The sequence below is a fragment of the Aquarana catesbeiana genome, linkage group LG07 (genome assembly GCF_042186555.1).
Source record: "Aquarana catesbeiana isolate 2022-GZ linkage group LG07, ASM4218655v1, whole genome shotgun sequence".
Classification (NCBI taxonomy): Eukaryota; Metazoa; Chordata; class Amphibia; order Anura; family Ranidae; genus Aquarana; species Aquarana catesbeiana.
In genome coordinates this window covers 78,808,230-78,831,205 of record NC_133330.1, presented here as the reverse complement: position 1 = coordinate 78,831,205, position 22,976 = coordinate 78,808,230, and the positions used below count along the sequence as shown (strand labels likewise).

Sequence of the window (22,976 nt, the reverse complement as noted above, 5' to 3'; positions counted from 1 at the left end):
CTGATTGTAAAAAAAAGCAAAAAAAAAACCTTAGGCTCTGTGCCTTCCCCGGTCTAAAATGAAGCAAAGTTTCTTCTTGAGGTGAGCTTTAAAGTAGGCCCGTTGTCTTGCGAAAGAGTAGGCTATGTTGTAGCAGTTAATTTAACTGATTTTATAATTTATTACCAGATCATTTTAATTTCAAAATGGTAACGTCACAACTATTAGTATTGCTTAGATGTGGTAGCTGCATGTGTCTTCTTTTTCTAAGCCTTTTTACATTTATTTTCACCTGCAGATCTGGGCCGGAAGTCTTTTTGTTTTCAACAAAACTCAACAGGGCAAGGTGTCCAGCAAAATTAGCAGTTAGAGATTTGAGACAAATTATTTAGATATACTTTAGCTTAAAAACTGCATTTTTACTTTTGTACCTGTTACAGTTAAAAAGAGTCCCCCTCATTGTCTGTTCTAGGAGACAAACTTACCAGTCAGGAATTAAGGAAACACTTTCAACAGGGAAACAGGCAACAATAAAAGGCTAAAAAAGGGCAAAAAACAAACTGCCCAAAAGAGGAATTTAGTCTATACCAAAGCCTTAAAAAAAAAAAAAAAAAGTCACTGTCACTAAATAAAATGGTTAGCTTACAGTCCTGTTTACACCTTGCTTTTGCTTTGCTTCTGCTTTGGTCCAGCTTTGCTTCAAAAATTATACCCCATGTAGCTTTAGTGGTGCTTCAAAGCGTTTTCAAAGCCTCCATAGAAGTCTACGGCAAAGCTCGTTTGAAGCCCCACCGAAGCCTCATCAAAGCACCAAGCAAAAGCAAGGTGTAAACATGACTGTAAGTTAACCATTTTATTTAGTGACAGGAGCTTTAACTGGCGTTCAGAGAGCTTTAACAAAGCATGTCCGAAGCCATGTTTTGAAGCAACTGTAAACTAGCCCTTAGGGCTCATTTACACTTGCTTTGGCTTCAACACACATTACGGGCTAGTTTACATTTGCTTCAAAACAAGGCTTCGGACACTCTTTGTTAAAGCTCTCTGAAAGCTAGTCAAAGCTCCTGTCACTAAATAAAATGGTTAACTTACAGTCATGTTTACACCTTGCTTTTGCTTGGTGCTTCGATGAGGCTTCGGTGGGGCCCCATGTCACTTTAGTTGTGCTTCAAAGTGTCTTCAAAGCCTCCATAGAAATCTTTGGCAAAGCTCGCTTGGAGTCCCACTGAAGCTCCACCAAAGCCTCATCGAAGCCCCACCAAAGCTTAATCGAAGCCCCACCGAAGCACCAAGCAAAAGCAAGGTGTAAACAGGACTGTAAGCTAGCCATTTTATTTAGTGACAAGGGCTTTGACTGGCATTCAGAGAGCTTTAACAAAGCATGTCCGAAGCCTTGTTTTGAAACAAGTGTAAACTAGCCCTTATTGTGTTTCTGTGGTGTTACACATCAACAGAATAAGAACTATATGTAAAGGTTTAAAATGGAATCCTTACTTTATTATCAAGACATTAAAAGACTGTTTTATTGGTCTCAGGAGTGGAGATATACAGTATACAGTGTATCTATTTACAAGTACAATCCCAGTTCAGTTCTAAGTATTGATTATTGCTAAATAAAGATCATAGTAAAAGGTACCTCTCTAGGATTTCTTAAATATTTCTAGAGCATATTTCTGATGAAATGCTTGCAAAATATATGGATATACATAGATGCTGTCAGAATGTCTAATTCCCCGTACACAGGAGCGTAAATTTCGCCAGCAAAAGTCCGATGAGAGCTCTTGGTCCAAAAATGCAACCGTGTGTATGCTCCATCGGACTTTTGTTGGTGGAATTCTAGCCAGAAAAAGTTCCGATCGTCTGTACCAATTTCGACGCGCAAAATTACTACGCATGCTCGGAAACAATTCAACGCATGCTCGGAAGCATTGAACTTCATTTTCTCAGCTCGTCGTAGTGTTGTATGTCACTGCATTCTTGACGGTCGAAAGTTCAGCGAACTTTTGTGTGACTGTGTGTATGCAAGGCAAGCTTGAGTGGAATTCTGTCGGAAAAACCATCCAAGATTTTTCTGACGGAAATTCCGCTCGTGTGTACGCGGCATTAGAGGCTTTTCTCTTTGGGAGATTTTCTAACTTTCTGTTGCGTCTCTGGACAGGAAGTTAAAGGTAATTTCCCCAGTGCTGCACATGCCAAAACAAAAACATGTTTTGGCTATATATACAAGCCCGCTTTCAATCAATAGGTAATATTTTAAACATCAGTACCCTTGGGTAAACCTTGTGAATTTCTTTTAGACTCAAAAATCATGAAACGTGCATACAGCGCTTGTTCAATGCTATAAAACCTTTCATAAAATTGAACAAAAATTCTTTGAAAACTAAAATTGACAAATCTGACATGGTAATGAAAATGCTGCATACCAAATACTTTATTGCATTGACCCTAACAGTTGTTGAACTGAGCTTCCCCAGGTAGCATGCGCTATAAAGTACCAGATGTCACCTATTTGAGAGCCTGCTGCAACCTGCACAGGTTCTTTTGCAAATGGACACTTTATAAAAGACAGTTTGGCATGGTTCTCAACTGTGCTTCTCATCTGAGAGGGCTCAATCCTTGGGGCAAGAGACTTAGAATCCAAATGCTGCCAGGCAGAGAGGGAGTGAGGGGGGGGGTATGGGGGCATGCTCTTTTTCACTGTAAACCTGTAGATGAATATTTAGGCAGGATTTATAGGCACCATAAGGAAGAGGATGTGGAACAAAAGAGTGCCATATGTCACCCCATTGAAGCCGCTATCCCATGGGGAGTTCATGGCAAACAACATTTTAAGACAGAAGGTTTGCTTTAAAGCACTACTTCATCTTCATTTTTCAACAGTAAATATTCTGACATCCTTTAAATTAAATTTACTTAACTGCATTTTATATCATCTCCTCTGCTGTTTGCACTAAACAGAAACTGCTCTATATCTCATCTTCTATTTCTTAGCCTTAGTCGAAGCTATGCTGACAGCAAGTTCACTAAAACAGTCTAAAAGTCTTCGTTTTGTATGACTGGACTGGATATAATCTGTCTAGAATACTGTAAGTCTGCCTCAGCTCCTTCTTCCTGCTGAATATACATGTAACACTTCCAGCAATGATACCCAAGCAGCCATTAGCATATAATATCCAAACCATTTCAACTGATACCAATCCATTTGGAGGCATGCCCAGATAAAGGACTTCTTACTCATTATTGGAAAATATGCCCATTCATTGATCACTGAGAGGCCTTATGCCATGTACACACGAGCGGTCTTTTCGACCGGACTGGTCCGACAGACAATTCGACCATGTGTGGGCTTCATTGGACCCGCAGCGGACTTTTTCAGTCGAAAATCTGACGGACATTAGATTTGGAACATGCTTCAAATCTTTCCGACGGACTCGAGTCCGGTTGAAAAATCCGCTCGTCTGTATGCTAGTCCGACAGACAAAAACCGACGCTAGGGCAGCTATTGGCTACTGGCTATTAACTTCCTTATTTTAGTCCGGTGTACGTCATCACGTACAAATCCGTCGGACTTTGGTGTGATCGTGTGTAGGCAAGTCCGGTCGTTAGAAAGTCCGTTGTAACTCCGTCGAAAGTCCGTCGGAAAGACCATCGGACCTTTGTTGTCGAAAAGTCCGACCGTGTATGCGGCATAATATCCATAGTTTGTTGTCACAACCTTTTAGCCTAGACATAGGGTATATGCTAACCATTAAACTGAGAGCCTTATAGGCTCTCCTACCACAGACTGGTCTAAAATACAAAAAGCTGCAACTGCTGACTCATTTTTAATGTTAGTGCCATGTTTCCTTTTCCAAAATTTGGGAAAATAATATAAAAATACCTGAAGTTGGTACCTGTAACAATAGGAACAATAGTTACTTTTAGTCTTGTTTAAAGTAATTGTGGAGACTAGTTGATATTTGTATTGTTTTCTTGAAGTAAAAATTCAGGCAGTTACTAATGGGTGCAGTTCTTAAAAAAAAATAAAAAAATAAAAATTAAATTAAAATATTTATTAAATTGAAAAAACAAGTACCCAAATTTGGCTTGGCATTGGCCCCCTATATATCCCTGCATAGTAAAACGTATACTTGAAAAAGGAGGTGAATATTAGGTGGCAGTCACTCTATTGCATAAACATATGATGACAGAAGGTGAGTACAGAGTTAGCAGAGGGATAAGCTCATTACGCTACTACTGCTCTTTCATTTCAAATCACCGGAGGAGGCAGAATAGTGACCATGCAATATTGCTGGTCTATGGTAGAAAAAAATCTGCTCATCAACCTGGCTCTGCTGACTGCCAGGGCTCTTTATATCCTAGTAATAGACGGGCAGAAAAACAAATAATTGGAAATTAAAAAAGCTCCCATACTGTATATATCAAGTGTGTATTTATCTGTTTGACTGAAGTTTAAGTTTAATAGCATTCACTGGTGTGAAAGAAAATCATTGAGGTAATGAAAAAATAATTCCCTGTGCTTGCTGAAATATATGAACATTTTAGAGCAGGGGTCTCAAACTGGCAGCCCTCCAGCTGTTACGAAACTACAAGTCCCATCATGCCTCTGCCTGTGGGAGTCATGATGCATGTAACTGTCAGCCTTGCAATGCCTCATGGGACTTGTAGTTTCGCAACAGCTGGAGGGCCGCCAGTTTGAGACCCCTGTTTTAGAGTAAATATGTATGCCATGAACAGCAGGGCCATTCTTACCACATTTCTTGGCTGAAAAAAATCTACAAATCCCCATTGGCCAAAAAGTTCCTTAGGAAGTATGACTTAAACCTTGCAGGAAAAGCCCTAATATATTCTCTGGTTTTGTTTTGCATGCGTCACCCTTCCATGTGCTCCTTGCTGCAAAAGCCAGTTATAGGTGGTGGCAGTGGCCATTTGTTTGTACTGTTGAAATACTGGTGAGGGGGTACACTGGACACCTTTGCTGCCATAGTGCTATGTGCTGGATGTCCAGTGCATCCCTGTGCCTTTATAGAGGCGTGGTCTCTTTCCAGGCTCACCTGCCCTCTGCCTATCCATTATAATGCATGTGACTCCACTGTGGAGGTTCTCAAAATTTAATACCAGGGTACTTTGACGGTTCTCTGTAGCTTACGCATGTATTTGCAAATGTGTGCAGACTAAACCCCTGTTTTTAACACATAATGTTAGACAGGAAAATGTGGTTGTTTGCAGGCTGGTCAATAAGTTGAGCTGGGAATTTCTCTGATTTTGTTTTGCATGCGTTGTCCTTCCATATTCTCCTTGCTGCAAAGGCCAGTTATAGGTGAGGACAGTGCCATTTGTTTGTAAAGCCCTAATATAGTTAGTGCAAGCTGTAATGTGTGCAAGAGACTACTGCTGTGAAGGCATTAAGATGTTTGTATTTCACCTAGTTTTTTTTTTTTTTTAATCCTTCATTGAGCCTCTGGATACAAGACTTGTATTCTAATGAGTGCAGTTTACTCTGTCTTGGCTAGCACTTTGTATTTCTGTTTTGTTCTGTGTTGGTAATGGATAGAACTAGGCATGCCAGTTTGTCCTTCTTGCTTTTATGCACTTTCTTGAGAGCTTGGCCAGTGGGCAGAGAGCATAACTACATTGGTTTTTACTGCACCTTTGGTGTGAGGTTTTAGATCAGTAATCAGTTAATGGTAATTCTGCCTTTTCACCTAAAAATGTATTATATACTCCCTCCCTGCTCTTCTGTTTCCCGTTGCACTTATCTGCGGTGATGAGAATCATCCATTGCCTAAGTCTGTCCAATTCGTAACACTCCGTACATGTAATTTTAGATGTAAAGGTGTAATTACCCAAAAAGGTGTTGTTAGAACAGGATGATGAAAACCCAATTTTTCCAGACCCAATAGCTAGGGAGAATGCTTAAGCTATTGATGATTATACAAATGGATCTCAGGCGTACCCTTAAGAGCTTAGTTAGAAACGTACACCCTACAATGACATTTTAATTTGCTTGGGACAATAAAATGTAAAAAAAACCCAGATTAAACTTTACAGTGCCTTGCAAAAGTCCCCCCCCCCTTGGCTTTTTACCTATTTTGTTACATTACAGCCTTTAGTTGAATGCTTTTTTAATCTGACTTATATGTGATGGATCAGAACACAATAGTCTAAGTTGGTGAAGTAAAATTAGAAATATATATACATAAATCAATTTTTCAGAAATAAAAAACTGATAATTGGCATGTGCGTATGTATTCATCCTCTTTGTTATGAAGCCCATAAAAAGCTCTGGTATAACCAATTACCTTCAGAAGTCACATAATAAATGAAATGATATCCACCTGTGTGCAATCTAAGTGTCACATGATCTGTCATTACATATACACACCTTTTTAAAAGGCCCCAGAGGCTGCAACACCTAAGCAAGAGGCACCACTAACCAAACACTGTCATGAAGACCAAGGAACTCTCCAAACAAGTAAGGGACAATGTTGTTGAGAAGTACAAGTCAGGGTTAGGCTATAAAAAAAAAATATCCACATTTCTGATGATCCCTAGGAGCACCATCAAATCTATCATAACCAAATGGAAAGAACATGGCACAACAGCAAACCTGCCAAGAGACAGCCACACAACAAAACTCATGGACTGGGCAAGAAGGGCATTACTCAGAAAGGCAGCACAGAGACCTAAGGTAATCCTGGAGGAGCTGCAGCGTTCCACAGCAGACTGGAGTATCTGTACATAGGACGACAATAAGCTGTACGCTTCATAGAGTTGGGCTTTATGGCAGAGTGGCCAGAAGAAAGTCATTACTTTCAGCAAAAAACAAAATGGCATGTTTTGAGTTTGCGAAAAGGCATGTAGGAGACTCCCAACATGTACGGAGGAAGGTGCTCTGGTCTGATGAGACTAAAGTTGAACTTTTTGGCCATCAAAGAAAACGCTATGTCTGGCACAAACCCAACACATCACATCACCCATCATCATGGGTGAATACTTTTGCAAGGCACTGTAGCTGTGTTACTCACATAACTACCATAGAACAGGAAGAATTAATGGTATAGAAGGCACAGGTAAGAGAAGAGATGTCATAGAAGTCCACAGGTTTTGGTTTAACATAAGATGCAAGACATCAAAACATACTGATCATATCTATACTACAGAATGAAGAACAGTATAACATGAGAAGGATACAGTAACAGACAGAAGTGTGGAAGCTATGTGTACAATAAATAAGGAATGCACTATGTTGTGTGACATGGAGTTACCTTAGAAAAATAGTAGTTGTAAAGCTGTAGTCCAGGAAACCTAAAAATCTTCCTTTGTAGTTGGGCTGCACTATTCACTGCAAGGGTTATCTACTTGTTTAGGTTGAGGGGCATGGGAAAGAAGCTTTACTTTCCCAATCCTATGCTCCTGCAGGCTACTCTGTGCTGCTAGACAGGTTCCTGGTGCCTCTTCTCGCCCATGGTTCAGCGGTCTAAAGTCCTGATTTCATCAAGATTGATGCAGAGCCCATAACCCTGCTTTTGACGTGAGGATGTTTAGGCACAGTCCATTGCTGGAGCTTGGGGGAGCGCCATCTGCTGGAGAAGCAGAGGATCAGGTAAAAAAAATTTGCTTTGGACATGCCAAGAGACAGTCCACTGCCAGAGCATGGAAGAGCGCAGTCTGTTGGGTGAGCGGAGGACTGGGTAAGTAAAATTGGTTTTACTGTGTCCTAGACTAAATGAGCAGTTAACCTTTTGCAGTGCAGGTGCAGCCCCACTGCAAGGGAGAATTTTGGAGTTCAGCTTAAAAGAATATACATACTATTAATAGAGTGCCTCCCAAAGGACCCCCATGTTCCTCTGGGCAAAAAATTGGGTATTAGTATATACCTTGTATGGGAGCCATTTTGGGGAAGAGACAATATTCAGTCTGTGTAAGATGCAGTGACACCAAAGAGGCACAGAGTGGCAACCTGACAGGTCCTCTTTAATTATTTGAAATTACACCATAAATATACATAGCAAAATTACAAATCAATTACAAATCAACAAAAGTTTATCTGCTGTCAGGAAACAGGTTTTAACATAGATTATATACTATAAACTTTGAATAGTGTGAAAACAATTACAACTTACTGGGTCATAACATGTAAAATTAATGAACCTACACCTGAAGATATTTTATTACAATATAAATGTAACCATCCAATATATTTTAATGAGATGACTCTCACACAATTTAAAAAACATGACATTCAATGCTCCACTTTTTGTTTGCTTTTCTTTATAGTTTTATTTTTTTTTTTGCTTTGGAAAGACCAAGTACTATTGAAGGCTATGTCCTTATACTGGCTTTTTATATTACTTGGGAACTCTGGCAGTGAGAGCTCTATTGAAAATATATACAAATAGGTAGCTGCGCCAACCCTAATACAAAAAATATATATCACATTAACGTGCAAAATAGATAATCAATACATCCATCAATGCTCAATCAATCTATATTATTGAGTGACTTTTCCAACCAATATAGTGCTTACATCAATGTGCTCAATATAATCATTAATGCTCAACAAATATGCATACAAAGTGATTTATATATAAAGTGATTCAGTGAAAAAAAGTCCCAGTGATGGTTCTTCATAAATTAGTCCCACGTGTCAAATATGGTGGTTGCGAGCGTTTGGACCGCTCAGTACAAATCTATATTTGATAAACAAAGGTTTCAAGACCCTCAAGGTGCAGCCTAATGCAGTGTTGCAACATAAATTAGTATAAATGGATAATGAACCATCAAAAATAAATGATAGGGAGGAGGAACAGGATGGGAGTTCACGGTGTGCATATGACTAATAACTAAAAACTGAACGTGGGAGTGAACGTGATGTGATGGGGGTGTGACGCACGCGAGCACGCGTGCTGTTAGCGATGCAAAGCCTGGATGCTCCTTATGGTGGCGGGACCGCATTGGCAATGAGCCTCTGAAGCAGCAAGAGAGACCGGCGAAATCGATCCGGCTATCAAGACCCTCCTCTTGATGAGGACCACTTGATACTCACCACACATCCATATTGGTTTGGCGAAATCAATGGGACAGGACGACCGGACTTTACTTCAAAACACTGGAGCCTTATGGTCCTGATCAAACCGGATAAGTATACCCATCATTCAGATATGGAATTGCCTCACTTCAATGTGTTATTGTTTCATCTGGATTACAAAACTGTTTGTTATGGTTTGGGAATGGTAGTGTGAGTTTATACATAGAGGACTTCTTGTACAGTGAGAGGGAGTTTATGGAGGATTGATTTAACATGCTACTGATCAACTGACTACACTCTTTATATCCAGGCATTTACAGCAACTCTGGTTATCATACCTTCTCTGGACCACTGTTATCCAACATTTCCTCAGCTACCTCACCATTATCTCAACATTTTACTATTCCGGTTCACAGCATAGATTGAGAGTCCATCCCTTCAATCTTGTCAGAGATACAGATCTTCCTGTGGAATGAACCATATTATAGAATCCTTTCATCTACCCATTAGCCATACCTAGGTTTCATACAAGGTCACGTATACCTTTCCCTGTTAAGGCCACTGCAGCGTGGGGATGAAATTATGATTTACTTTATCCTTTTTTTGTTTTTTGTGGTCATAATTTTTGTCATCCAGAGGCGGACCCAATGTTTTTATAGCACGTATGCTTTGTTTGATGTTTTTATATTCTTGTCAATTCCAATTACTTTTTGATATCAATAAACATATTTTTCGTGATTACTAGTGCATGGTGAGTGAAGTCATAGACAGTTTTTACTTTTGGGTTGTTTGAGCTACATCAGGTTTTTATTTTTAAAAGTTATTAGACAAACCTATATTTGTCACATGGGACTAATTCATGAAGAACCATCACTTAGACTTTTTTTGCACTGAATCACTTTATATATAAATCACTTTGTATGCATATTTTTTGAGAATTAATGAATATATTGAGCACATTGATGTGAGCACTATTGGTTGGAAAAGTCACTCAATAATATAGATTTATTTATTGAGTATTGATGGATATATTGATTATCAATTTCTATTGATTAAATGTGATATATATTTTTTGCATTAAGGTTGGGGCAGCTACCTATTTGTATATATTTTCAATTTGTACACTAATAAATAGTGGACCATTTTTGTCTAAAATCACTGAGAATTATTGTTTTGCGCCAGTGACACACATTACACAGTGAGACCTCTATAGCTGGATTTGTGCAGCTATTTTGAGAATTCTGTCTTTTGCATTTACCATTTTATTACTAGTCAGGTATGCAGATAAACACTGGATTTCCTTGGAGTATAGAATGAATACACTAAACACCCTATTTTTGGGTTGTGACCTCTATCTTTGTCCCCACTCATCATCTGCACAGGGAGTGAAGGGAAATCTCTATGATGAAGGCATAGGTAGTAGTAAATATAGAGATTCTAACCCTTCCCACTCTATCCATCACTAAAAACAGTTTTCTGGAATTGGGCTTTAAAGTATATTTATGAAAAACATTTTTATTCGTTTTTGATAGAGTAGGGGGAGGCTGAAACTCCTATCAGGTTTTTAATTAATTGCCTGTGTTATTTGGGAGATTTCTCCTTACTTTATGTCCCATACATACAACAGGAAGTAGGAGGAAATATTTTTAAAAGCAGTTTTCTGAAGCACCGCAGGCCTAATTCAAGTTCCTCGTGACGACTGTAGAATTTTGGATTTACCATTTACCGTCTGTCTTGGCGATGATGATCACCAGGACAGATAGGGTAATTTTCTCAAGTGGGGCTTCCGAGTCTGACAGGGGTTTCAATTCTATCCCACCCTATCCAAAACTAAAAAGTTTGGTTTTAGATTCACTTTAAAGTTGAATTCCAGCAAATCACCCACTTTCGAAAATGTGCTGGCCTATTATGGGTTAAGTGCAACGAAATGCATACCACCTTGTATTTACAGCTGACAGTTTTACTAAGCACCAGGAGTACAGCTTTCACTATACTCCTAGCAATCAGACAGGAGGGATGTTGCTTTTTCACACAGCAGCACCCCTCCCCTCTGCTGTCAATTCATAGAAGGCTTTGTATTTTTTGAGTGGGTTCACTTAATACATAGTACAAAACAGATTACAGCGCACATATATAAAAATGACATTTATCCTGCAAGGATAGTTAAAAACACCTGAACATATACATAGCTCTCTGTAATTGGGCAGGAAAAGGAGAGGAGTGGGCAGAGTGACTACATGTGTATAGCTGCTGGAACTGTGACAAGAAGGTCCAGCATCAGAATGCTGAAAGTATAGTGATAGTCATTCTCCTGATGTAAGATGTAAGTTAAAGAGATGGCACAAGATGGCATGCACCTCATTTGACTTAACTCATGGTAATCTGGCACTTTCTAGAAAGTGTCTGAATTCCTGGAGTTCACATTTAAAGTGATTGCAACGTCTCGTTTTTTTTTTTTCCTATAAAAATAATAAACATGTTATACTTACCTGCGCTGTTGCAGTGGAAATCTTCCTCTTCTCGGGTCCCTCTTCTGTGATCCTGGCCCCTTCCTCCTGTTCAGTGCCCCCACAGCAAGCAGCTTGCTATGGGGGCACCCGAGCTGAGTCACAGCTCCGTGTGTCCATTCAGGCACGGAGCCTCGTCCTGGCCCCGCCCCCTCTCTTCCCTGATTGGCTAGCTGACTTTGATTGACAGCAGTACGAGCTAATGGCACCGCTGCTGTGTCTCAGCCAATCAGGAAGGAGAATCTGGGATGGCTGAGACACTCGTGGACATCGCTGGACAGAGAGGGACCTCAGGCAAGTGTTAGGGGGGCTGCTGCACACAGAAGGCTTTTTATCTTAATGCATAGAATGCCTTCTGCCTTTACAACCCCTTTAACCTTTAGGCACTGAATTTAGACACAGACTCCTGTGGTGCATTTGCTGCTCTTTCTACACTACACACTCCTTCACCAAGTGCAGAAATCTCATGCAGGAAGCACTTAGACCAGTTTTTCTCAATTCCAGTCCTCAAGTCATACCAATAGGCCATGTTTTCAGGATTTCCCTCAGACTTAGGGGTTGATTTACTAAAGGCAAAAACAGTTGCATATGCAGTTGCGCCAGAGCTTAGTAAATAAGGTAAGGCTTCACTTTGCAAAGAGTACCCAATCATGTGCAGGGAGAAAAAAAACAGCATTTTTGCTTGCACATGATTGGATGATGGAAGTGACCAGAGTTTCTGCTCATTTACTAAGCTCTGGAGGAACTGCACTTGCAAAGTGCAAAGTGAACAGTCTTTTTCCCTTTAGTAAATCAACCCCTATGTCCTAAGTGCGGTGCTTAGGTCTCAACATGCACAAAGTTTTATTTTATCATTTCAAAAGAAGAACAGCTGATTAAGACAACACATCAAAAAATATATATTGATGAAAAAATATAGATACTGAATTATCAAATGCATATTTGTGTTTAAGTTGTTCTATCAATAAAAGTTGATTAGAAAGGTTACAAAAATGCACCCATGAACAGAAAACCTTTAGTCTAATAGGTTTGTTCAATAAGGAAATGAGCTGAAGATAAATTTTAGTTGGTTAAGCAGTTTGCTTTTTTCTTATTGCATAGGTTTACTAGACTGTAATTTGGCCATGTCTGTGTTTTTACTTCATAGATTAACTTACATGTGACCGTTAATTTGATAATACACCTTGCTATATAAGTTAAAGTAGAACTATAGATGAAACTTAGTTTTTTTTCCTTTATGGTTACTGTAGAAGAAGGGAGTGTTATAACCCCTGTCAGATTTTGTTTCGCCATGTATGTTCCATTGTGGAGATTTCCATTCACTTCCTGTTCCATAGCCAAACAGGAAGTGAAAAGAAATCCCTGCAAACTAAGGGAATTCCTTAGGGGCCCCCATGTCCCTAGAACTTGTGACCCCATTGGAGGATTTCCCCTCTATTACTTTTCTGGGGATAACCTAAAATGTGGGGTTTTCTTTTACTTTCACTTTCAATGATAATGGTAAATAGGACAAATAGAGAGGGTGAATCTCCTTAACAGGGGCACCGACAGCAATACAAACTGACAAGCTACGTGGATGTGCTTGCGGACTTATAATGATTCAGACACTTTCCGAACTTTAGTAGCTGGATAGTGTGTCCACCCTCCCTATGGTTTCACTGAGGCATGTAACATATCCTTTTTTGTGGTGGTTTTCGAAAGCTTCTCTGTTTTTTTCTATTTTTCATTGCAGAATCACAAAAAGGGATGTGTTACCCTCCCACCCTGATCCAGTTTATTATTTTGTACTGTGTTTTTGGGTACCGTACACATTACCTTTCCATTGCACTGCTTAGATCTCTTTTTCTTGTATGGTCCTCATTGACTGTATGACATATTATGGAAAGACTTTTACTTGTATGTCCTTATGTATGTTTGTACCCTGGTATTTGTCTGAATAAAAAGTTATTTGACTCAAAAACTGACAAGCTGACTGACTGACTCCATCTGCACTCATTCTAAAACTAAAAAAATGTTTTGCCTTTAGTTATACTTTAAACAGAACTCTGGATGTTGTGGCAAAAAAGCTAACAGAGGGCAAAGTACTAGTCATTAGTATTACCTGTGGTCTCCCTGCATCTGATCTTTTCCCCATGCCTTGCCTTGCCTTGCCTTGTTCTGCACTGTGTGAAGGTGGCTGTGTTCTTAGAAGTAGAGAGTCTTGCTTCCACATGTCAGAGCCTTCAGCAAGGAGAACAGTGAGCAGCACAGTAAAGGCATCACTAAATCCTACTCCAAATCCCCAGAGACTATCAGACAGAGGTAGCAGTGCCTTAGATCTCACAATGCAGATATACAGCTTTGAGGCTCTAGGCACAAGAGGAATTCAAGGCAAAATGTACATTTTCAGGTTACTGCTTAGGCACAATAACCATTTCTAAAGGTCCCCTATAACATAAAAAATCTTCACTTTATCAACCCACTTTAAGTAACTTACTGTTGACCAGTAAGCAAACATGCAAATCAATCACAATGTCCATCTATACATATTCATAGGGCAGTTGTAGATAGCTGTTTAAAAGGCTGCCGGTCCCCATCCACTGTTTTAGGTTAGTTAAATTAAGTCTTGCTATATACTTCAGAAAACCTGATGTGTTTACACCTCCCCCTACACACATAAATGCTTTACACCAGTCAAGATCCAGTGTTCATCTGCAGTGTTGACAAGCTTCTACTACACTCAAGCGGGAAAACCTTAGGCCTTAAATACATATAGGAGAAATATAAAAAGCTAGTGAGGGATTTTGCCTCCTGTACCCATTTACTCATGAAATACCAGTTTTGGGTAAGTTTACCCTTGAACACAAAGCTCCTGAACATACTGTTCCACCCAAAGCCAACCCTGACAATTACAGATTACGTTTGGGCAATTCATTGTGTCGTGTGTTCCACAGCCTCATGAATCTGTTTTGTTGGAAATATTGAACTACTAAGGATGATTTCCGGAAGAATGTGAAGTTGGATACCAAATGCAGGAGCCATCTTTCCGTTGGATACATGCAAGGTTTTGTGATTCGGATACATTTGGAGCAGGTTCATCCGACAAGTGGTTCAAAATACACTCGTTTGGTGCTCTGGTACCACAAGGTTCAAAATAACAATTCGTAATCTAAGATCAAGCCATTGCAAGCAAATCTGTTATTTACTTTCTTAATTTACAAACTGAAAGCAAATAAATTCATGTCATTGTATAATTCCTATCCATCTGCTACATAGACTGCAGAGAAGTTCTTTATTTAAGAAAACCTTTCCTGAGAGGTGGTAAGCTACCATAGTTGCGCATCGCATTCTATAAATGCTTCTTGCTTAGCTATCATGTAATGATTCAATACCCCACATTGTATGTCTGTCTTTGAGTAATACTTAACTCCAGTCTTTCCTTCTTACACACTTCAGACCTTTGTGAATCTATGCCACTACATAAAATATATGTCTTATCCATCATTTATATGGTATTGCTTCAAAATAAAACCCAGAGCAATAGATTCATCTTAATATTTTTTCTCTTCTGTCCATCTCCAGGTTAGCTCAGAGACTAATCTTTCTGACCATATCTTTTTACACTACACTTACTAACAGTTCTTTACAGAATAAATTCAAAATGTAACTTACAAAATCTAAAATATTATACCATCCCTTTAATGGATTTGATAAAGTTTTACATTACATACACATTTTAGGGTCAAGTAGCTTGATCTTAAAAAATACAAAGGGGCCTAAAGAGTGCTGGTAACAGAGTAATACTTTAATGTAATATAACCATCATTATAATTGATTTGGTCTTAGTAGAGAGCAGGAAAAACCAAGAACAAGATAGGAAAGACAAAAGAGCTAAGAAGTAGAGTAGAGAGCAGCAGAAGGGGGAGAGGTCTATTTTTTTAGTTGACCAAATCGTCATGTGTCTATATTTAGCTTGCTTATACTGTTGTACTGTTATCTTATACTGTTTCTCTTATTTTCATCTATCCACCTGTGCCCTTTTATTTGCTGCTGACCCCCAGCTTTAAGTTATTCTAATATCATATCTGAACCCAAAAACAAAAATGTAATATATGGCAGCTTCCAAGCCCTTAGATGCGGGGTCTGCATTGGTTTTCATTTTTAAGCTTTGGTCTTTAATTTTCACCCATGAAACTGTGAGTAACACACTTCTGCCCAAGGGTGAAAACACTCACACACTGCACTGTGTCTATGGTGGAGCAGCGCTGTCACCCTAAAATGGTTTCCTGATTTTAACTACAAAAATGCCCCCCTCTTTTCATTTCCATTGCATAGATAAAGGTAAGTCCACAGATGGAGTAGAGCACTGTGAGGGTTTATTTAGATCAGGGAACTCCAAACTTTCTAAACAAAGGGCCAGTTTACTGTCCTCCAGACTTTACAGTGGCTGGACTGTAGCCATTGGGAATAGAAAATATCCTGGTGTCAGTGGGATTAAACAATACATCTTTGGTATTAGGGGGAGGAATAGTGCCCTATCACTGGTGTGAGTGGGAGGAATAGTGCCCTATCGTTGGTGTCAATGGAAGGAATAGTGCCCCATCATTGGTGTTAGTTTGAGAGATAGTGCCCCATCATTGGCGTCAGTGGAAGGAATAGTGCCCCATTGTTGGTGTCAGTGGGAGAATTAGTGCTCCATCGTGTGTGTAACTGGGAATAATAGTGCCCCAATTGTTGGTGTCAGTTTGAGGAATAGTGCCCCATCGTTGGCATCAATGGGAGAAATAGTGCCCTATTGTAGATGTTACTAGCAGGAATATTGCCCTATTGTTGGTGTCAGTGGAAGGAATAGTGTCTTGTATCAGTGGAAGGAAAAGTACCCCAAGGGTCAGATAAAGGCAAGCAGAAGGCTGCATCCGGCCCCCCAGCTGCAGTTTGGAGACTCCTGATTTAGATCAACACATTGTAGTAATAGAAAAACCTTGACTTATTTTTCCCTATGGAGCTTAGTCATAAGGCTCAGTCATGACTCTTAGGACAAAATGCTGTAACGTGAGCTAAATGAGATCTTCCAGTTCTCTACTCCATTTCTGGACTCTATTTCTGTACATGCATTGCACACAATTTGGCAAAATTGTAGAGCCTGTAATCAGGAGGTGACTACCAGCAAACCCCCTAGCAGCAGCATTTGCTTGCAGGAGGGATTGTGTAGTTCATAGAAGAAGATGATTGGGAAAGCTGACAAAATTGTTTGAGATATCAGTGCTGTACACAAGAAGTTGTAAGCGCACTGGATATCTGTTAGGATTAATAGGTATTTTTCTGTACTTGCAGAAAATATACTTAGCCTGAAAAGAAACCTAATGCAGCCACCACATATACTGACTACTAAGCTGCAATATATTACATTTTTGTTCTTGGATTTTGAAAATACTTTTAGATATCCTCTAGTTTTTTGTCCTGTATTTCTCCCTTGTTTCATTTGTACTTTGAAATTTGCTGCCATAAAAGAAATCTACAGTAAGAGAAATATGAAGTCAGCCATTGCTAATTTCCTTCTGAAAATACTAGTTGCCTGATTGTCATACTGATCTATTAGCTCCAATACCTTAGAATGCATATGCCAAGGACAATCATGCACATCGGGAAAGTCAATGTAAAATTAGAACTACTAATCTTTTTCTACTAGATTTGGATCCTGATAGCCAAGCATTTAGTATTTCCAGAAATGGCTGCTCACCCTCATTGGGCTTTATTTGTAAAGCAGTAAATGTGACATTAGAGTGGCTGTAAAGAGGTTTTTTTTGTATTAAAATAACAAACATGTCTATGCTTACCTGCTCTGTGCAATGCTTTTGCACAGATTAGCCCCGACCCTCTCTTCTGGGGTCCCTGCCAGCACTCCAGGCGCCTCCTATTCATCAGGTGCCCCCACAGAAAGCCGCTGTGGCTCGCTCCCGAGTCCCGCTGCTGCGTCTATTGACACAGACAGTGGGACTTGGCCCTGCCCCCCACGTCACAGGATTTGATTGAAACCAGCAGGAGCCACTATCAATGTGTCCAATAAGGAGAGACTGCAACGTGAACATAGCTGGATCAGATCGGGCTCGGGTAAGAAAAAGGGGGTCTGGGGGCGCTGTAGCACAGAAGGTTTTTCACCTTAATGCATAGAATGCATTAAGGTGAAAAACTATAAGGCTTTGAAACCACTATAATATACAGTGACTAATTCAATCCCAATGATTTTTTTGTTGGCTGTATCTCACATTTAGGGCTCATTTACACTTGCTTCACCTTCAACACACATTTAAGCACCTACCGCTTCAACATGCTTTTTTGATGATTCTGCAATGCTTCTGTGATGCTTTGGTGGTGCTTCAATGATGCTTTGGTGGGGCTTTTTTGAAGCTTTAATGAAGCTTGACAGATGCCCTGTGTGTGTGTTAATATCTCATACCTACAGTTTCTCCAAAGCAAAGCTGAATTAATGCCTCTCAAAAGCTGCAGGTGCTTCAAGAGAGCTTTGTCATAGGCTTCTATGGAGACTTTGAAGACGCTTTGAAGCACCCCATGTCGCTTTAGGGGTGCTTCAAAGCACCACAGAAGCATCACAAACACATCAAAAAGCATGTTGAAGTGGTAGCAGCTTTAATGTGTGTTGAAGTCAAAGCAAGTGTAAACAAGCCCTTACTGCTTTATAAATCTGCCCCATGTGTTTCCTAAGTAGAAGTGTTAGAGATAGAGTGGAAGGTATTACACTTACCTTACAGTTACATCCCATTTGATAAAAGCCTCTGAGACCCTTTTTTTGGAAAGCTGTCACATCATTCCAAGGTTTAGCTAAGCCACATAGACCGATGGAGAATTTGTTTTCCTGTAAGTAGCCTTGCAGAAATAAATAACTATGTTATACTTTGGCAGGGAAGTTGACATTACAGAAATTTTAGAATACATGCAACCAGACAGTGGAAGCCCAGTGATTAATGTATCTGATCTAGTAGTATGGGATACTATTAATCTTTCTATCAGTCACTTTGCTGAATTCTTATTTTTTTTTGGCAATATAACCAGTTTTTGATTGCAAAAACAAACAAATAAACCAAGGCATATGAATATATAAAACTCCATTGCTACGCTAAAAGTGTCTAGTAAAAATCAAAACAAGTGTGTCTTGATAAGTAAAGAATGACAAATGAAAATAAAATAAAAATAATAGTCCCAAATAAGTCCAAATCAGTAAAAAATGTAATGTGCAGGGATCTTTCTATTCTGATGTTCTCAACACCAAAGTGTGCAACCACCTTGAATAAAGAGGACTCTTGCCAGAACATATAGACCCTTTATACAAAAAGAGTCATAAAAGCTTGTGAATTAATATGCCATGTGTAGGAACTTGCATCACCTCCAAAACCCGCACTGGTGGCCCCTCGCCGGGCTCCGCTTTCCCTCCCTCACTGAGCACAGACAGAAGCAGCAATTCAGTGAGGAGGAAGAGTTGAGCCCGGTGCAGGACTCCCAGTGTAGGTATATGGAAAGGCCTCATCAGCCTTAATGACTCTTACAATCGGATTGTTGTCCACTGGGCCAGTGAGTAAAGTTCTGGGACTGACCAGAGACAGCCTGGGCTTGGGAGGCACAAAAAACAGCAATGTGGAGATTTGGAGGTGATACAAGTTCCTACAGATGGCATATTAATTCACAAGCTTTCATGACTCTTTTTGTATAAAGGGTCCATATGATCTGCTAAGAGTCTTATTTATTCAAGGTGGCACGCTTCAGTGTTGAGAGCGTCAGAATAAAAAGATCCCTTCACATCACATTTTTCACTGATTTGGACATATTTGGTACTATTATTTTATTTTCATTTTTCATTCTTTATTTATGAAGACACACTTGTTTTGAGCCTTACTGGTCACGTTTAGCGTGGCAATGTAGTTATACAGTGGGGACAGAAAGTATTCAGACCCCCTTAAATTTTTTACTCTTTGTTATATTGCAGCCATTTGCTAAAATCACTTAAGTTCATTTTTTTTCCTCATTAATGCACACACAGCACCCCATATTGACAGAAAAACACAGAATTGTTGACATTTTTGCAGATTTATTAAAAAAGAAAAACTGAAGTATCACATGGTCCTAATTATTCAGACCCTTTGCTCAGTATTTAGTAGAAGCACCCTTTTAAACTAATACAGCCACAAGCCTTTTTGGGAAAGATGCAACAAGTTTTTCACACCTGGATTTGGGTATCCTCTGCCCTTCCTCCTTGCAGATCCTCTCCAGTTCTGTCAGGTTGGATGGTAAACGTTGGTGGACAGCTATTTTTAGGTCTCTCCAGAGATGCTCAATTGGGTTTAAGTCAGGACTCTGGCTGGGCCATTCAAGAACAGTCACGGGGGTTGTTGTGAAGCCACTCTTTCTTCGTTATTTTAGCTATGTGCTTAGGGTCATTGTCTTGTTGGAAGGTAAACCTTCGGCTGAGTCTGAGGTCCTGAGCACTCTGGAGAAGGTTTTTGTCCAGGATATCCCTGTACTTGGTTGTATTCATATTTCCCTTGATTGCAACCAGTTGTCCTGTCCCTGCAGCTGAAAAACATCCCCACAGCATGATGCTGCCACCACCATGCTTCACTGTTGGGACTGTATTGGACAGGTGATGAGTAGTGCCTGGTTTTCCCCACACATACCGCTTAGAATTAAGGCCAAAAAGTTCTATCTTGGTCTCATCAGACCAGAGAATCTTATTTCTCACCTTCAGGTGTTTTTTAGCAAACTCCATGCGGGCTTTCATGTGTCTTGCACTGAGGAGAGTCTTATCTCGGGCCACTCTGCGATAGAGCCCCGACTGGTGGAGGGCTGCAGTGATGGTTGACTTTCTACAACTTTCTCCCATCTCCCGACTGCATCTCTGGAGCTCAGCCACAGTGATCTTTGGGTTCTTCTTTACCTCTCTCAGCAAGGCTCTTCTCCCCCAATAGCTCAGTTTGGCCGGACGGCCAGATCTAGGAAGGGTTCTGGTCGTCCCAAACATCTTCCATTTAAGGATTATGGAGGCCACTGTGCTCTTAGGAACCTTAAGTGCAGCAGAAATTTTTTTGTAATCTTGGCCAGATCTGTGCCTTGCCACAATTCTGTCTCTGGCTTCTTCAGGCAGTTCCTTTGACCTCATGATTCTCATTTGCCCTGGCATGCACTGTGAGCTGTAAGTTCTTAGATAGACAGGTGTGTGGCTTTCCTAATCAAGTCCAATCAGTATAATCAAACACAGCTGGACTCAAATGAAGGTGTAGAACCATCTCAAGGATGATCAGAAGAAATGGACAGCACCTGAGTTAAATATATGAGCGTCACAGCAAAGGGTCTGAATACTTAAGACCATGTGATATTTCAGTTTTTCTTTTTTAATAAATTTTAAAAAATGTCAACAATTCTGTGTTTTTCTGTCAATATGGGGTGCTGTGTGTACATTGAGGAAAAAAAAACAAACTTAAATAATTTTAGCAAAGGGCTGCAAAATGAAAAATGTAAGGGGTCTGAATACTTTCCGTCCCCACTGCATAGCTCCATTAGGGCCTCATGCACACAGGATGTTTTTTTCAACCTTTCTAAAAGCCTGAAGCATTTTTGCAGAAAAAACACCTGATGCCTATAAACGTGTCTAATGCTTAACACACCTAGCGTTAGCATGCATTTAGACACGTTTACAAGCATCAAGTGTTTCTTTCTGCCCAAACTCTTCTGCTCCTGGACACACTGGCAGAGAGTTCTTTTTTCCTGGCTCTAAACTTTCCTGCTACTAAATGCTGCTAAAAGTCTATATGTGCATGGACACATAGGCTACCATGCAGGGAAGTTTAGAGGCAGGGAAAAAAAAAAAAACGCTCCAAAGGAGCAGCTGCAAAAAAATCCTGTGTGCATGAGGCCTAAAAACGGTGAAACAGTTAAAACATTTGTGGCAGGTTACCTTTATATATTCAATACTTTTTGCATCGAAAGTGACAGAAATTGTTTAAAACAATGACTTGTATGGCTAGCATAAGAATCTGTGACTAAGAGAAAATCCTCCCTTTGTGACAAATAACCAAGGGAAAAGTCAGACTTTAGAATAGTAGTTTTTATAGAGGGCAGTGAACCTTGTTGGGAAAATCCAACCACTGAAATCCCATCAATTGCATGTGTTTAGTGCACCAGCCAGCAGGTTATTCAAAAATGGTGTTTTATATCATTTTTTATTATTATTTCGTATACAGTATTTGTTTTACAAGTAAACCTTGAACATACAACAAAGGATTCTCAGAGATGTATTGCTCTTTTTTTTCTTTTTTTTTTTTTAAGAGAGAGCACAGCAGAGCAGTTTGCTTTGAAGCTCCTTTTGTCTGATTGACTCAGCTGTCTGTTAAGGGATGAGGCATTGATGTTATAAAGAAAAGAAACAACAGAAAAAAGGGGGCGAGACCAAGTATGCCTCTGCGAACATATCACACAAGATATTTAAAATTCAAAATATTTTTATTGGATATACAAATCATTTAAAAACAACTTCCATGTACCTATGAAATGTACTATAATAATTTGCACTGTTTGGTATAAATTTTCATGTTTTTATGCCGATAGGCGTTCTTTGAAGTGTTTTGTATATCTAATAAAAATATTTAGAATTTTAAATATCTTGTGTGATATGTACTCAGAGGCATACTTAAGGTCCTGCCCCCCCCTCTTTTTCTGTTGTTTCCTTTCTATATATAATTGAGATGATGCCAATAAGAACATGATATAAAATTTTGTAAGGTATGTCACTCCCAACTTATTCATACACAAAAGAATGTCATTGATGTGATGACTCTTCCTGTACATAACAGTTTCTTTCACAACAGCTAAAAATGAATCGTGCTGATGATAAAAAAAAGAGACTAGAGCTCCACATGCTGGCTGGCTGGAAAGCTCAATGGTAGTATGCAATAGTTCATATTTATCTGACTAAAAGAAAGAAAAATATATTTTGTTATGAATCCCTAGTCCTTACCATAATAAACAAATAAAAAAAGTACACAATTACACATGCTCTTAGGGCTCATTCGCACAGCCTTAAAAATGTTACTGATGTTTGTACACTTGCGTTTTCTAGGAGTAAAGTGTCTGTGTAATGATCCGTAAAATACTTTCATATAGATGCATTTAAATACGTAAAGATGCGTATGCATTCATGATTTGTTTTTTATCATAATTTATTTTTCCCTTGTTTATATTTAATTTATGCGCTTTCAAATGCCTATACATACGTTTATATGCGTAAGCGCATAAATCGCACGTTCTTGGACACAGATTTTTGGATTCTGTGTTGTGGATTTGAAAGCAGCTCATGTTTATGCACCCGTGTGAATGGCTCCATTGCAAACAATTCAGCTGTGTTCAGATCCCTAATAAAAAGCACTTGTATACAGTGGGGACGGAAAGTATTCAGACCCCCTTAAATTTTTCACTCT

At 39.5% G+C, this 22,976-nt stretch overlaps 2 protein-coding genes across 2 annotated transcripts in view; one reads left to right on the top strand and one right to left on the bottom strand.

Annotated features, from left to right (window-relative positions):
- SYN2 (synapsin II) overlaps window positions 1–22,976 on the top strand; it is a 446,027-nt gene that overhangs the window by 271,832 nt on the left and 151,219 nt on the right. The window lies entirely within an intron of this gene.
- The window catches only part of TIMP4 (TIMP metallopeptidase inhibitor 4), a 57,054-nt gene continuing 44,135 nt past the window's right edge, over window positions 10,058–22,976 (bottom strand). The window contains exons 4-5 of the mRNA XM_073592360.1: window positions 18,257–18,378; window positions 10,058–14,662 (exon numbers count right to left, since the gene is read on the bottom strand). Of these exons, the coding sequence (XP_073448461.1) occupies window positions 14,483–14,662; window positions 18,257–18,378 (302 nt within the window). The 3' untranslated portion in view covers window positions 10,058–14,482. The remainder of the gene's footprint in view (window positions 14,663–18,256; window positions 18,379–22,976) is intronic.